The sequence below is a fragment of the Podarcis pityusensis genome (assembly GCF_964106645.2).
Source record: "Podarcis pityusensis genome assembly, chromosome: 1".
Taxonomy (NCBI): Eukaryota; Metazoa; Chordata; class Lepidosauria; order Squamata; family Lacertidae; genus Podarcis; species Podarcis pityusensis.
Window position 1 is genome coordinate 85,578,911 of NC_138028.1, and position 15,811 is coordinate 85,594,721.

Below are 15,811 nucleotides of genomic sequence, written 5' to 3' on the forward strand. Positions count from 1 at the left end.
CATTCTGCATGGTCTGTGATCAGTAGTGTCCAATTCTGGGAACATCCTTCTTGCAGCTTTCCATGAGCATAGTTGAGTTCTGTAGCACACAAAATGGAGTGTAGGAAGTATCCCTCGGAAAGAGGTGCATTCCACGCACCCACCTCTGATGCTCCAGGCACAAAAAATCGCAGTCACTGCAGCCTTAATAGTCGTGTAAAGGTAAAGGTAAAGGGTCCAGTCGTGACCGACTCTGGGGTGGTGGCGCTCATCTCGCTTTATTGGCTGAGGGAGCCGGCGTACAGCTTCCGGGTCATGTGGCCAGCATGACTAAGCCGCTTCTGGCGAACCAGAGCAGTGCATGGAAACGCTGTTTACCTTTGTTGTAAATAAAAATATGCCCTTTTTCCTTATGGGGTATCCAAGAGCCCATATAGAGTCCTTACATAGGTTCCCCATTGGTAGGAGAAAATAACAGAGGCCAACCAGAGAATATTGAGAAGCAAAGCAGCTAGTAAGCTCGATCTTTATTGATCTGTTGCAACAGGGTGCTCCCCTCACATGCAGGAAAGGAGGAGGACCCAGAAAAATGCTGTGCAAGGGCTTATAAAGACTTTTGAAAATTCCCATCCTGTAGATCAAGACCACCCCCCAGAAACATCATACATACATCACAGAAGGGGTGTAACCTAAGATCACCCCTCAGATACATCACAGAAAAGGTGGTCTTAAAACAGAAATTTCAATATTGTTTTTCTCTTGTCCTTGTCTATTTCCTGTCTTGCAGGTTACTTGATTGGATTGCCTGAGAAGCCTGGCCAGTCTTTTGTAATGATAAGGCTCACACCCTTATTCAAACACAGACATACCCTTAAGACAGGATTTGTGAAGGAAAAGACAATGGGGAGGCTTTTCCATTTTGACCTTGCAGAGAAAACATTTGGTCAGTTTAGGAATCAAAATGGTTCCAGGTTGGCCTACCTATGCTGATCTATGTACGTGCTGTTATGAACATTGTTGTTGTTGTTTAGTCGTTTAGTCGTGTCCGACTCTTCGTGACCCCATGGACCAGAGCACACCAGGCACCTCTGTCCTCCACTGCCTCCCGCAGTTTGGTAAAACTCATGCTGGTAACCTTGAAAACACTATCCAACCATCTTGTCCTCTGTCGCCCCCTTCTCCTTGTGCTCTCCATCTTTCCCAACATCAGGGTCTTCTCCAGGGAGTCTTCTCTTCTCATGAGGTGGCCAAAGTACTGGAGCCTCAGCTTCACGATCTGACCTTCCAGTGAGCACTCAGGGCTGATTTCCTTAAGAATGGATAGGTTTGATCTTCTTGCAGTCCATGGGACTCTCAAGAATGAACATTACCATATATCTAAGACCATAAAATTCTTATCACACCTTCCCGCCGGAGCGGTATCTATTTATCTACTTGCACTTTGACATGCTTTCAAACTGCTAGGTTGGCAGGAGCAGGGACCGAGCAGCGGGAGCTCACCCCCTCGCGGGGATTCGAACCGCAGACCTTCTGATCGGCAAGTCCTAGGCTCTGTGGTATAACCCACAGCGCCACCTGCGTCTTGTAGTCTTGTAGTGGCCCCATTAACTCTGTGTAACCCAGTAGGATACAGGCTCAGTTCTGGAAATTAGAGCCATGCAGAGATTTCCATGTGGGCAGGGAACACTTTCTCCCTTTGGGTCTGGAGTGCGGAGAGCCCAAAGGCACAGGCATAGTGAGCTTTAACAGTGACAAAGAACCACATTCTAAAGTTTCTGGCCTGCTTTAGACTATCAGATCCTAGCTTAATGAGCCAGGATATACACAGGCTTTGTGCTCTGAAATGCAGCCATTTTTCTCTTCATTTCTCCCTTTGTGCAAGTGCAGAATCAAGCCAGAAAGCTGCAGTTAACCATGCCTTCCCAGGATTTGCAAACTGGGAAATGTGTTTAAGGGCTTCCAAACAAGTCAGGATTTAGAGCCCTACTTTAAATCATGGTGGACTCACTGTAGCTTCCTAATTTGTTTCGCTGCTTGCATGAAAGGGAGAAGCAGTGTGGGCACTCAGAGGGTGTGTGCAGTTGCACAAACATTGTACCTAACCTGGCTTACTTAAGGTAGGCTTTGATCATGCATACCTGGCCACTGTTTTCCCAGAGATGGGAATGAGGGGGGGGGGGTGTGCATGCGTTTGTGTGTTTCCAGGAAAGGGAATCAGGAGACTTGCTGCTCCTATAGTCACACATTCTGTTTGCCGGTTGCCCAGTTCATTGCTCTTTTTAGTTAAGAGTGTCATTTATTCTGACAATTTATAGTGACATCTGCTCCTTCCCACTCTCAGTGTGTGCATGTGTCTGTCTGTGTTTGCTGGGGTTACTGGTGGTTAATACTGCCTGCTGGCAGTCCAAAAGACTGCCTTGCCTTTATTATCTCTCTGCATTTTCTCTTTCTCTCTGTCTCTCCCTCCCTCCCTCCTTTTCAGGGAATTGTCCTGTTCCTTACAAGGTTTAACTATGTCAAGCTTTTATCCTCAGCATCTCTGTGCCAGATCTTCTGTGTTTGCTTTCTCTCCCACCACCACTCCTTCCTTGCCTGCCTCTCTCTGCAGTGTGTGTTGGCCCCTTTATTTCTCACCTTCCCAGCCTTGGGGGTATTGCTTGTCTAAGTGAGCCCCATGAGCCCCCCCTCATCCCTGTTTCCCACTCCCTTCCCAGTCATGATGTGGGGGGCGGGGAGAAACTCTGCTTTGTTTCTCCCCCTCTGATCCCTGGCACCAGGATTACCATCTCTTCCTTTCTCCTGCGTGCCCTCAACTCAAAAACGGGTGAGATCAATGCTAGGGGTTGGGGGCCCAGGGACGAGGGACTGAATGAGCTGTGTTGTCCCCAGGAGTGAGTGAGTGAGTGAGTGAGGGTGGGTGGGATGGGCAGGAAGCGGAGGGGCTGAATGAGCCCACTGTGTGAGTGGAATGGGGGTGGGTGGGTAGGAAGGAAGGAATGGTTTCCTGCTGCATTTGAATAATTAAAACCTGAAACTTATTGTAAGAGACAGGCCACCTGCATCCTAACACCAACTGTAATGTCACAGGGAGCAAGATACCCCCCTTCCCCATTTTCTTAATGCAGCCCCTACCTAACTGGGAGATGTCAGAGTCTTTCCGCCCCCTCCAGATTCACAATTGCAGCAGTCAAATTATGGTGGGAAGCTGAATTCTCTAGGCGTTTGGATTCTAGTCTTGACACCCTCCCCTTCTCTTCACACTCTTGAGCCTTACACTATTGCTCCTTCCTCTTGCTACTCAGTTGGGGATTATGATTAGCTCCTTAGGGGGCCGTCTAGCATGGAAGCTGAAGACTCGGGCCAAGTGAGATCTGCTCAGCCATGGCTGCCCTCTCTAGCATTTTGTTAATTTGTCCATCTGGGTGTCTGTCTTGCAGGTTGGCTTCAGTTGAAGCATGTCTAAAATGGCACGTGAGAGTAAATATTTTATATATTTGTCTAAAATGGCAAATATAAAATATTTACTCTCACATGCCATTTTAGACATGCTGCAACTGAAGCAACTAAATATTATATATATATATATATATATATATATATATATATATATATATAATATTTTATTGAGTTTTCATTTTTCTACATTTCAAAAGAAACATTTTACAAACTTTAAAATATCCAATGACTTTCCTTCTTCTCCTTCCATGGTTCATCTTACATATCATACGTTCCTGCATATTTTATTATAACCATGCAAATCCAATTTTCCACTTTTACATCAATCAAAAATTGTTTACTCTGTTGAATTTATCTTAATGCTGACAGCGTTTTCAGCTATTTACAATTATTTTCCATATATTAAATAAATATTTTCTAATCTTCTTTAAATACACATTCTTCTTGCTCTCTTAGTGAGAGTCAATATTTTAAGAGATGCAAGGAATCTCTGTCAATTGTAGGGGTTGCACTCAAATATATGGTGGTGGTACCCCGTCAGCTTTCATGGAAACTTGGTTTCTGAGCTGGGGAACCAGTTCAGATCTCCTTTGGTGGAAAGAACAATGCCGAAAGATGCTGAACCTGAGCTGGAGAATAATGGAGAATAATGCTGGAGAATAATGCGGAAATGATTTCAGAGGCAATGAGTTTGCACTCTGGGATACTCTGTTGCTTTGTGTGAGAGTCTGGGTTTCTTACAGAAGTTGCAGAACACATTCTTGGTTATTGCTGTGGTCAGGGCCATCTTACATATAGGTGCTAGGGCTGTGGGGCGCCGGGCTCTCCGGGGCCGAGATTTGGAGTCCGGGGATTGGGAAGAGTTGACAGTTGCTGCCGAGCGGAGCAGAGGCCGTCGGACTGCCACCACCTCATCCTCAACTGCTGTTGCGCTGGGCTCTGCTTGCCCCCCCCCCCGGCTCCTGGTCCTGGCCTTGCTCTGCCGCCGCCACCTCCTTGGGCTACTCGGTTGTTGCTGAGATGCCCCGCCCCTCAACATGTCAACAACTTTGGGGTTCCCCCTAGAAAAGCTCAACAACTCTGGGCAATCGGGGGGGGCGCTGGGCGGACCTTGCATCCCGGCGCCGCATGTGTTTAAGACAGCCCTGGCTGTGGTTGCCTTGATGTTGATATCTGCGAAAGATCTGGCATCCTCATTGATATGAGTTAGCTCATCTTGCCTTTGACTGAATGCTGGGTCCTAATCCATCGCCAGGTTACTGCTAGCTATGCTTGGATTAATAATGGGCTTAACAGCTGATCTACCCCCGTCCCTGGTGCTACCCCTGTCCCGGTATGTGTCCCCCCACCCACCTGGGGTGTGTGTATGAAATGGACGTCCACAGGTTTCCCAAATGTGGTGTTCTGTTGATTTAGCAACTCACTTAAGACCCCAGGGTTTCTTGGAAAGGACTAGGAATTTTAAATTATTGTGCATCTGCTCTACTCTTTATGTCTCAGCATTTTGGGTGCATTAGGGACAGCACAGCTCTATTAATAAGCCCTTGGCACAGTATTCTGAAGCAGAAACGGTATTCTGTTTATTTCCTGTACGGTTCTAATGGAGGTGCTCACTGAACCAAATGGGACTTGAGCATTTGTAAATGCTAGACACACCTGAGGATCTGTAGTACACTTACAGAACATAAAGGTAAAGGGACCCCTGACCATTAGGTCCAGTCGTGGCCGACTCTGGGGTTGCGGCACTCATCTTGCTTTATTGGCTGAGGGAGCCGGCGTACAGCTTCTGGGTCATGTGGCCAGCATGACTAAGCCACTTCTGGTGAAACCAGAGCAGCGCACGGAAACGCCGTTTACCTTCCCGCCGGATTGGTACCTATTTATCTACTTGCACTTTGATGTGCTTTCGAACTGCTAGGTTGGCAGGAGCAAGGACCGAGCAACGGGAGCTCACCCTGTTGCAGGGATTCGAACTGCTGACCTTCCGATCGGCAAGCCCTAGGCTCTGTGGTTTAACCCACAGCGCCACCCATGTCCCCTTACAGAACATACAGGGCTGCTATTATGTATGTAATAACAGTTACATACATGGTGCTTTACAGGGTGTTGTTGTTTAGTCGTTCAGTCATGTCCAACTCTTCGTGACCCCATGGACCAGAGCACGCCAGGCACTCCTGTCTTCCACTGTCTCCCGCAGTTTGGACAAACTCATGTTGGTAGATTCGAGAACATTGTCCAACCATCTTGTCCTCTGTCGTCCCCTTCTTGTGCCCACAATCTTTCCCAACATCAGGGTCTTTTCCAGGGGGTCCTCTCTTCTCATGAGGTGGCCAAACTATTGGAGCCTCAGCTTCAGGATCTGTCCTTCCAGTGAGCACTCAGGGCAGATTTCCTTCTTTGGCAAGCAGCCTTCTTTATGGTCCAGCTCTCACTTCCATACATCACTACTGGGAAAACCATAGGTTCAACTATACAGACCTTTGTCGGCAAGGTGATGTCTCTGCTTTTTAAGATGCTGTCTAGGTTTGTCATTGCTTTTCTCCCAAGAAGCAGGGATCTTTTAATTTCGTCCATTCCAAGACGGACAGGTCATAGTGGAGAGTTTTGACCAAACATGATCTACCTGGACCAAGAACTGGCAAGCCACTCCAGTATCCTTGCCAAGAAAACTTCATGGACAAACACAACAGGCTTTACAGGGTAGCATAGGCAAAAAAAAGGACTGATTCCTTCACTCTGGGAGTGTACCTTGCAAGCTAAACTGTGACAGTGGCGAGAGAAAGCAGAGAGGGATTGGAGAGGTAAAGGTAGCAAAAGAGCAGTGTGGGCATATGTCTCACTTAAGATGCCATTTTGATTACAGATTAAGGCACACACACCGTTGTCCCTGTGCATGCGCACACATGCCAGCCACTTTTTTGTGTTGTAGTCCCATGTGGCTGTGGGGGTTTTTTGTGTGTGTGAATACTGGAACCTTATGGGCCATTCCCACCCCTTTGCAATTTTCATTCCCAGCTAAGTGAAGGCTTATGCCATGAGGCTCAGTCATTCAACACTTGCATTCTCACATTTGCACACACCCAGCAGCTGCATGGGATTGCACCACATGGAAGCAGCTCCTGCACCAGTGCTGGCATGTGCGAGTGGGGCAAGCGCTGTGGTCATTTTATGGGGAAAGTGGGGCTTGAGGAGAAATGATTGTTTGCTGCTTGCAGCGCAAAGCCTTGTCTCAGCAGATCCCACTCTTCAAATGCTCCAGAAGGTGTTTGCAAATATGTTCAGAAACACAGGGCTGAGATGATGCTTCCTCAGTCGGTAAGGGATGTTGGTGGTGGAAAATTGGAGGCTCCTCTTCCCCTCCTTCACTGCCTCACCTTCTTTTTCTGCCTGCCCTTTCCATTCCCCCAAAGGACCCGATACATCAGCACGGAGTTGGGCATGCGCCAGCGCCTCTTTGTGGGAGTGCTGACCTCGAAGAACACATTGCACTCCCTTGCAGTGGCGGTGAACCGCACCTTGGGACACCGGCTGGAGCGATTGGTCTACTTCACGGGCACCCGGGGGCGCAAGGTCCCTCACGGCATGACGGTGGTGACGCACGGCGACGAGAGGCCCATCTGGAACATGTACCAGACTGTCAAGTATGTGCTGGACCATTACGTGGCTGACTTCGACTGGGTTTTCCTGGTGCAGGACGACACCTACACCGAGGCCCACCGTGTGAACCGCTTGGCCTCTCACCTCAGCATTGACACTCTGCTCTACATGGGCCGGCCAGAGGAGTTCATTGGTGGGGACACGCAAGGGCGCTACTGCTATGGCGGCTTTGGCTACTTGCTTTCCCGGGCCCTTCTCCTGCGGTTGCAGCCTCACCTGGAAAGCTGCCGGAACGACATCCTGAGCGCCCATCCCGATGAGTGGCTGGGGCGCTGCATCATTGACTACACTGGGGTAGATTGTGTGGCAGAGCGTGAGGTAAGGAGGGCCAGCTGCACTGTAGTGTCCCTCTCCTGTGTTCATTTATTTAACTTATTTTGTATCTACTACTGAATCATAAAAAACCTCTAAGCGGTTTACATACAATATATGCAAATGTTATTGGTAAAAAGTTAAAAACTAGTTGGCCTGATAAAATAAGCAGGTAACAATTAAAAAATTTAACTACCTGCCAACAGGCCAACTTTACACATCTGGGTTAATGTACCTAAACGAAAAGGGTTTTGGCAGGTGCCAAAAAACAATATGGCAGAGGCACCTGCCTAATATGAAGGGGCAGGGAGTTGCAGTGTAGGTGCTGCTAAGCCAAGGGACTGATATCCTTGCAAATGTGGAATGAACATGATCATGTGTTTCAAAGATTAGGGGGAGGAACCAAACACTCAATATTACAGGATGAATTCTTGATCCCAGTTGAAAGCTGAGCTTCCTCTTCAGACATGCTTTTGTTCCCTTACAACTGGAGGGGAATACCAGCTGGTTGTATGTCATGGTTATATGTACTAACATGGATGGCTTGGATTTCCCCGTCAGATGTGCTACTCTTATTCCTTCTCCCCACCAGGGCCTGCATTACCAGTATTTTGAACTTGGAAAGAACACTGACCCTGAGAGAGAGAGCGACCCGCGATTCAACACGGCCTTCACTGTTCACCCTGTGCTGGACCCTGTCCAGATGTACCGGCTGCACAGACACTTTGCGCGTGTGGAACTGGAGCACACATACCAGGAAATCCAGCAGTTACAGGTAAGGCAGGGAGGACGTTGGATCTGGGTCTGTAACTGGGGTCTCTGTTCACTATCCTCATCCGCCACAGTTTCCATTGTGGCACTATATTTTGCTTACCAGCTATAGGAAAGTCAGCCATGTTTTGTTTATTTTTACATTTATGTCGCACCTTTTCCTTCAAGGAGCTCAAGATTGTCGTATACTCCTCTTCCCTTCCCAATTCCATCCGTACAACAACCCTGTGAGGTAGGTTAGGTTGAGGGACTTTGACTGGCCAAAGCTCACTTAATGAGCTTCATGGCTGAGTGAGGATTTGAAACTTGGTCTCCCACGCCCTAATCCAACACTCTAACCACTGCACCACACTGGCTTTCTCCAGTGTAGCTCAGATGTAGAAAGTAACTGAGCCCATTTCACGTCTGATGTCTTCTAGGGCGGAGATGGGGAACCTGGGACGCTCTGGATTTTGTTGGTCACTCCATTCATTGGGGATGTTTGAATCTGAAGCTATACCTTTCCTTTCCCCCCCCCCCCCAAGGATTTGGGCTTAACTGTGGCAACCCTCATGTTGGCAGTTTCTGAAATCTCCATATTTGGCAGCACATGCTGAGCTCTGACCCCTGGCTGTAGCTTCACCACTGGAGATTGGCTGGGGAGGGGGCAGGGCTGAATTTGAAGTGGTGTGTGTGTGTGCTGGCTTGCTTCCATGCACACTTAACCTTTTCCCCACCCACTGCTTCTCTCATTCCAAACCCATTTCCTCCAGCTGCAGTTCCAACCCCTCAATTCTCTGAACTATTAACTACCACTTTTTACTGGGAAAATAAAGAGTGCACTAGTGAAACTGAAAAATGTACAGAATTTTTGGTTAATAGGTTTGTTTTTTAAAATAGATATGCAGTGGTAGCTTGGTTTACGAACTTAATCGGTTCCAGAAGTCCGTTCTTAAACCGAAAGTGTTCTTAAACCGCGGTGCGCTTTCCCTAATGAGGCCTCCCACCGCCAGTGCCCTTCCACCATTTGGCTTCCATTCTTAGATCGAGGTAAAGTTCGCTACTTCCGGTTTTACGGAGTTCATAAACTGAATCATTTGTAAACAGGGCTATTCTTAAACCAAGGTACCACTGTATATGCATTCCAGATAACCTCAAGCTGAATCTTAGTATGCGTTGTTGCAGTGGGTTTCCTTCAATGAAGGTCTTAACCCAAGTCGTAAGTTTGGAGGTTTAGGCAGCAAGCTTGCATGTTTGATCAGCCAAAAAGGGCAATTCCTAGATTCCAAAGTGGAGGTTGGCTTTTGGGGAAATGCCAGACCAGTCCAGACAGCTGTCTGCTTCTTAATCTCATTGCTGAGCACAGCACTGGCTACCACGATGGACCTTGACTCATAGGCTGCAACTCTGCGTGCTATAAGCCAAGAACTAGGTGGTGTTATTGATGCCTTCATAGGTTCCGCTATTAGCCTTTTGGTTCATGTAATAAAATCGGCAGAATATCGAGATGTGTGAAAACATACTTGAAAAATTGTAAAATATGGAACCGAAAATGCATACAGGTGCTCAGGAGCTACATTAAATTACATTGATTGCTATTGCACATTGGATTTTCCTTTTCTTTGCGCTGCTGTAAATTAATATTTGAGTCTATTGCCTTAGGTTATAATAAGTTTTAAAGTGATTTATTTATATAGTGCCCCTGCCAGTTGGCACTTGGGGACTATGACATAAAAGTAATATGCAGTAATGTGTGTAATAAAAAATGAAAATCCATTTTAAAATAACTTTTTTAAAAAAGAGAGAAATGGGGAGAAAGAAAAAGCATATATTTTGGTGGGGGGGAAATGACATGACGGTCAGTTCTCCCACCCCCTCCCCCATGGATCCTGGAGGACTTGATGACAACAACAGCAAATATATTTGGGGGCTTTTTTTTGAAAGGGGAAGAGGGAGTAACAGAGAGAGAGCATGCCCTGCTTGGAGGGGAAGAGAGTGTGGAGCCCCTGAGGGGCAGAGATCTCTCCCTGGAGAGGAAGCAAATGTAAAGTGTTTTGCTCAATTGCCCACCAGCATAAGGTGTCATTTTTTGAGCAGCAGGTGGTGTCTGAGTAGAGATAAACAAAGGAGAGAGATTAATTAGGGTAATTATAATTTGACCAGGCGAACTATATTTAATCCATTGCAATCTGCTATGAATTAATGGAACTTTTCTTGAATAATGGCAGTATATTAATCTGGGCACAAAAATAAATAAATAAAGGGCAATGAAACCTTTTCCATAACCAATGAAAACATTTTAAAAGGTGGTAAAAGCTGTAATGACATGTATTTAAAATTCACTTGCTTCCTTTGCCAAACCAACTCCTGATTGTTACGGACTGGGACCTAAGCTGAGGGGAGCTGCCTTTTCCACCTCTTTAGACTTGGATTGTCATCTAGCAGTGGGGAGAGCTGGGCTGAAGGCTCTCGCAGACTTGGGGGTGATGTGGTTACCAGCCACTTTAGGGGCTTCATGATGCCTATTTTGATTTTAATTAATTAATTAAACTTCATTTTTCTACCTCTCCTCTTCAGAAGAGAGCCCAGGGCAGTGCACAACATGAAAAAAAATGCAATCAATGATTAAAGTATCTAAAAATGGCAGCACTGAAAACAGTATATTCAAACAGAGTGGTAACAGGACTGTTGATTCCCAGAGTTAATTTATGGCCCAAGACTAACAGCTCAACCCCAAAATATAAGAAAGTACAGTGGAAACTTGGTTTTGGAAGCCAAACAATTCAGAACCCGAATGCCGAAAACCCGGAAGTAATTGCTTCCATTTTCGAATGCGCCTCAGAAGTCGAATGGCTTCCGAATGGCATTTCTCCATTTTTTCAATTGATTTTGCCAACTGCCCATTGATCCTTGGTTTTCGAATGCTTCAGAAGTCGAACGGTCTTCTGGAACAGATTATGTTCAAAAACTGAGGTTCTACTGTTAACACAATACTTCAGGCACATTAGGCAAGGCAGACCCAACACTTTATTTCCTGACTGAAAGCCAGAAATAAAATTTGAAATAATTTATGGAGAATTTTCTAAAGGAATCAATATATAAACCGAAAGTGTGTTAATTTAATTAATGTGGCCTAATTTAAATGCAATAAATGTTGAAGAATGGGATTCAGTATTTGGGTGTGGTGAGATATACAGGCGCATGTGAGGAGACTGGCTTACATACTGGCTGCTTTGAACCATGTGGCCCATCTTTCACCACAATACTGTTTTATTTTTTACTTCATGGGGCAAAACAGTGCAGGTAAGCTAGCCCCAGAGCTGGGCTCATAGCGTGGGACCACACTGCCACCAGGTGGCTGGATGGTATAACTTGGCACACCCTGCTGCTTGCTGAACCTGCTCTTGTTTAATGCGCTACTCTTTGGGTTGGGCAGAAGTTCATCTGGGCTCATATGGAGAGGTCTGGTGCCCCAATGCAGTTTGTCGCAGGCTCGCCACTTGTTGTGGTCTAGCTGGCAGTGCCCCTGTTGGTTTCTGCTCCGGGGTAGCTATGCTGGAGGGGTGGTTAAACTTAATGGTCCTCAAGCATGTAATGGATGCTTTGTCTATTTGGGGAGCGTTGGAGGGGTGGAAGTACTTAGCTTTTTGAAGTGTTCATGGACACCTAGTTGTGTCTTCCAGTCAGGCATCCTAAAGAGACGTGCCTGACCTGACCGTAGTGCAGGGATGGGGAAGCTGTGGTTCAACTCCAGTTCCCATGAGCCACAGCCACTGTGGCCAGTGCTCAGGGATGATGGGAACTGGAGTCAGTTACATCTGGAGAACCACAGGTCCTCTGAATGAAGATTTACCTGGAAGGTAGAGGGATGTGTGTAAAAGAGAGACAGAGCGAGAGAGAGAGAAAGAAAAAGAAAGAAAGAAAGAAAGAAAGAAAGAAAGAAAGAAAGAAAGAAAGAAAGAAAGACTAATTATCCAAGTAAATATGGGAGTTGCTCTTAGCCATGGGGAAAGTTTGCCTTAAGTGTGTGTATGTGTTTCTGTGTGTGCCTCTTAATTCATTTGGAACTGCTGGGAGTTGTGAAAAACTAAATTCTGAGCCTACATTGACTCTACCTGCACCCTCTCCTTGCAGCTCGAGATCCAGAACACCAGCAGCCTCTCTGCAGATGGCGACCGGAGTGCCACCTGGCCCATTGGCATCGCTCCCCCTTTCCAGCCCAAAACCCGCTTTGAGGTGCTTCGCTGGGATTACTTCACGGAAGAAGCGGCTTTCTCTTGCATGGATGGAGCTCCCAAGTGTGAGCTGCGTGGCGCAGACACAGCCGACGTGGCCGACGTGGTGGCTGCAGCTGTGGAAGAGCTGAACCACCGGTACCAGCCGGTGCTGCACGTCCGGAAGCAGCAGCTGTTGAACGGCTACCGCCGCTTTGACCCGACCCGAGGCATGGAGTACACCCTGGACCTGCAGCTGGAAGTGGTGACCCAGAAGGGGCACAGCCGGTCGCTGGCCAAGCGGGTGCACCTGCTGCGCCCTCTCAGCGAAGTGGAGATCATCCCAATGCCCTACGTGACAGAGGCCAGCCGGGTCAACGTCATCCTGCCCTTGACAGCCCCGGAGCGAGACTATGCCGCGCACTTCCTGGAGGTCTATGCTGCGGCCGCCTTTGAGAATGCAGAGAACGCCGTGCTGACCTTCCTCTTCATCTACGACCCCTTTGAGGCTCAGCAAGTGGCCCAGAATGACGTCTTCCGGGCGGTGAAGGCACGCATTGCGGAGTACGAGCGGCGCTATGCGCAGGTGAAGATCCCCTGGATCAGTGTCAAGACAGATGCTCCCTCCCAGATCAAGGTGATGGACATCATTTCCAAGAAGCACCCCGTGGACACACTCTTCTTCGTGGCTGGTGTGGGCACCGAGGTCACGGCCGAGTTCCTCAACCGCTGCCGCATGAACACCATCAACAGCTGGCAGGTCTTCTTCCCCATCCACTTCCAGGGCTACAACCCCACCATCGCCTTCCACAACCAGCCCCCGCCTCTGTCTGGCCTGGACCTGGTGCGAGATGCCGGCCACTTTGACCGTGACGCCTTCAGCGAAGCCTGCTTCTACAACGCCGACTACATGGCGGCACGCACGCGCATGGCGGCCGATGCCCAGGACAACGAGGACATCCTGGAAACGCTGGACATCTACGACCTGTTTGTCAAGTACTCCAACCTGCATGTCTTCCGGGCGGTGGAGCCGGCCCTCCTGCAGCGCTACAGGCCGCACGGCTGCAACCCGCGCCTGAGTGAGGAGCAGTACCACCGCTGTGTGCAGAGCAGCCTGGAGGGCCTGGGCTCCCGGGCGCAGCTGGCCATGGTGCTCTTTGAACAGGAGCAGGGCAACAGCACATGAGCCCGGGGCCGGGGCCAGCCTGCCACCTCCCCTCTCCCCCTGCACGTCTTCCCTGTAGCGGCAGAGGATGGCGGCCCAGGATGGCTCAGGCTGGACCTCAAGGGAGCGGTTCTGCTTGGCTGTCCAGGTTGCCTTGTGGACCAAAAGCGGGCATTGGCGGGTGGTCAGGATCCAGTCCCACTTCTGCCTTGCTCTGTTCCCCTCATGCAGGCCCAGGTCCTCCCCCCGGGCTGCAGGATTAAGAGCTGCCAGTGCCAACCAAGCAAGGGCAGGCAGGGCCTGCTGTGGGACTTCTGCCACCTTGGCGGCACCAGGGCTTTTAGAAGAGGCTTCTGTGTGAGGGCGGGGTGGGCTGAAGCCAAGGAGGCTGGCATGGGGTTTCTGGATTCTGGGGCAATAGAGGCAGGAAGGAAAGAAGCTGCCCCCTCAGGAGCACTGCTTGGTCCCCTTGCTGCAGTTTGGGTGTTAACTTAATGGACACTCCAGGTGTAGGTGCAGGATAATCTTCTGTGGGTGGGAGGGGCAGAGGGATTCTGGTTGGTTATTTTTTCCTCTTTGTCCGGTGTTGCTCCTTTGGGAAACAGTGACTCGGGCTGCTTTAGCCTCAGATTAGGAGTGGTAGGGGCAAGAGGGTGGCACGGACCTGGTGGGTGCTTTCAGTGGGAGAGTCAAGCAGCCCCCTGATGCCAGGCTGGCTCTGGCATGGTGGGGATGAACAGTATTTCTGGGGCTGCCTGCCCTCCTTCACCCACTGGGCTGAAGGTACGTAGATTTCGCCCATCTTGCTGCCATGTGTGGTTGACCCAGAACTGTTAAGCAGAGCGGGTTGCGTCGATCAGCCTGGCGCTGGGTCCAGGGCAAGGCCCAGAAAGGGTGCAGTTGTGTTTGTGCACGCGTGAGGAGTTGGAGCTTGGCTCTCCAGTGGGTTTATATTTAACTTGGATTTGGGGCGGGTTGGCGACTAAAATGTTGTTTTGCATTTTAATAAACTGGAGCGAAGCATAAAGTGTAAAGTGTTTGGTTATGATTTTTCTGTTCTAGGCTATATGCATGCCTGGTTTGTATGATGGAGAGAGATTGTGGAATCGATAGAAGTTAATTTATGTATTGGAACTTATGATTCCCTGGAGATGAAAAGAAAGCAGCGATGTGTATTTCAAGGAATGTAATACAAGTAGTTAGGTAGCTGTGTCCACACTAGGGTGCTAATGTGCATGTGTGTTTTCCTCCACACAGGAGTGCTTTCAATTGTATGCCTCCAAAACCTGTCTGTTTCCCATTCATGCTAGTGGGTGATGCTTGAAGGGATACAGTAGCACTGTGTGTTGTTCTTCCATTCGCGCAATGAGTGCACCCTACACACCATAAGTTCCAGGAGCCAGAGATCTTTTGTGGGCATGCGCCTTGGTATGTTTACCTGTGTGCATGCATCTTAAAACAAACATTAAAAAAAAATACTAGCTATCAATGAGATTTGCATAAAAGAGCTGCAAAAAATAATACATCAGCAACTCTGACATCTGTTGTAGGTGTGGAGGCAAAGATTGTTTACTTGTGCATGCACACCTTTTTTTAGAAACAGTATTTTTGAAATACAGATTTTCTGATATGCCAATTTGCACAAAAGAGCAGCCTTCCTTTCTTCTTTGGAAGCCAAGCATTCCTTCCCTTTTCCTTTCCTGCTTCCTGTACTTACAAGGGCAAATTTTGTTTTTATTTTTAACTTTTTTTTTTTTTTTTTTGCAAAAGTACTTCTGCTCTGTGAACATGCCTTCAGCACCAACTGGTGTGAAAAGTGCACCCTTTCTTTTTTGTTGATAGAAAAAAATGGAAGTAGGGGTGTGGGAGCAGCACCCATCAAATTGTCCCCATACATGTAATGGACAGGATATGGTGTTCAAAAAAGTGTAAAAAGCCAGCCACTTAAAACGGCATAACATTTTCTCCAACCATGAATGATGAGTGTTGGCATATAAGTCGTGTAAAGAAATGATGCAGAGACCCCTTAACAGAGTGATCCTTTTCACCCTGAGAGCAAACTGTTTCTGAACTTCTGATGTAATAGCATCCGATTCTTACTTACATTTTGTGAGTGTTTTCTGTGATGGCCCATGTTTGTGAACACCTAAGCAGTCAGTGTTCTGTTTTGCTTAAAAGAATGGTCCATATTTTTAGAAATGTAAATCTTTCTTGATGGTGAGGGGCAGGGCAGGCCACATGTTTACAACTCAAAAGAAAACGTGGTCTGGGGTGGGTG

The 15,811-nt window shown here is 48.0% G+C and overlaps 1 protein-coding gene across 2 annotated transcripts in view; it reads left to right on the forward strand.

Moving 5' to 3' along the window:
* CHPF (chondroitin polymerizing factor) overlaps nt 1-14,567 on the forward strand; it is a 37,583-nt gene extending 23,016 nt beyond the window's left edge. For both annotated transcript variants that reach the window (XM_081001036.1, XM_081001035.1), the window contains exons 2-4: nt 6,846-7,410; nt 7,997-8,179; nt 12,289-14,567. In XM_081001036.1, coding sequence (XP_080857162.1) covers nt 6,874-7,410; nt 7,997-8,179; nt 12,289-13,554 — 1,986 coding nt within the window. In that variant the 5' untranslated portion in view covers nt 6,846-6,873 and the 3' untranslated portion in view covers nt 13,555-14,567. The remainder of the gene's footprint in view (nt 1-6,845; nt 7,411-7,996; nt 8,180-12,288) is intronic.
* Nucleotides 14,568-15,811: the final 1,244 nt, after the last annotated feature.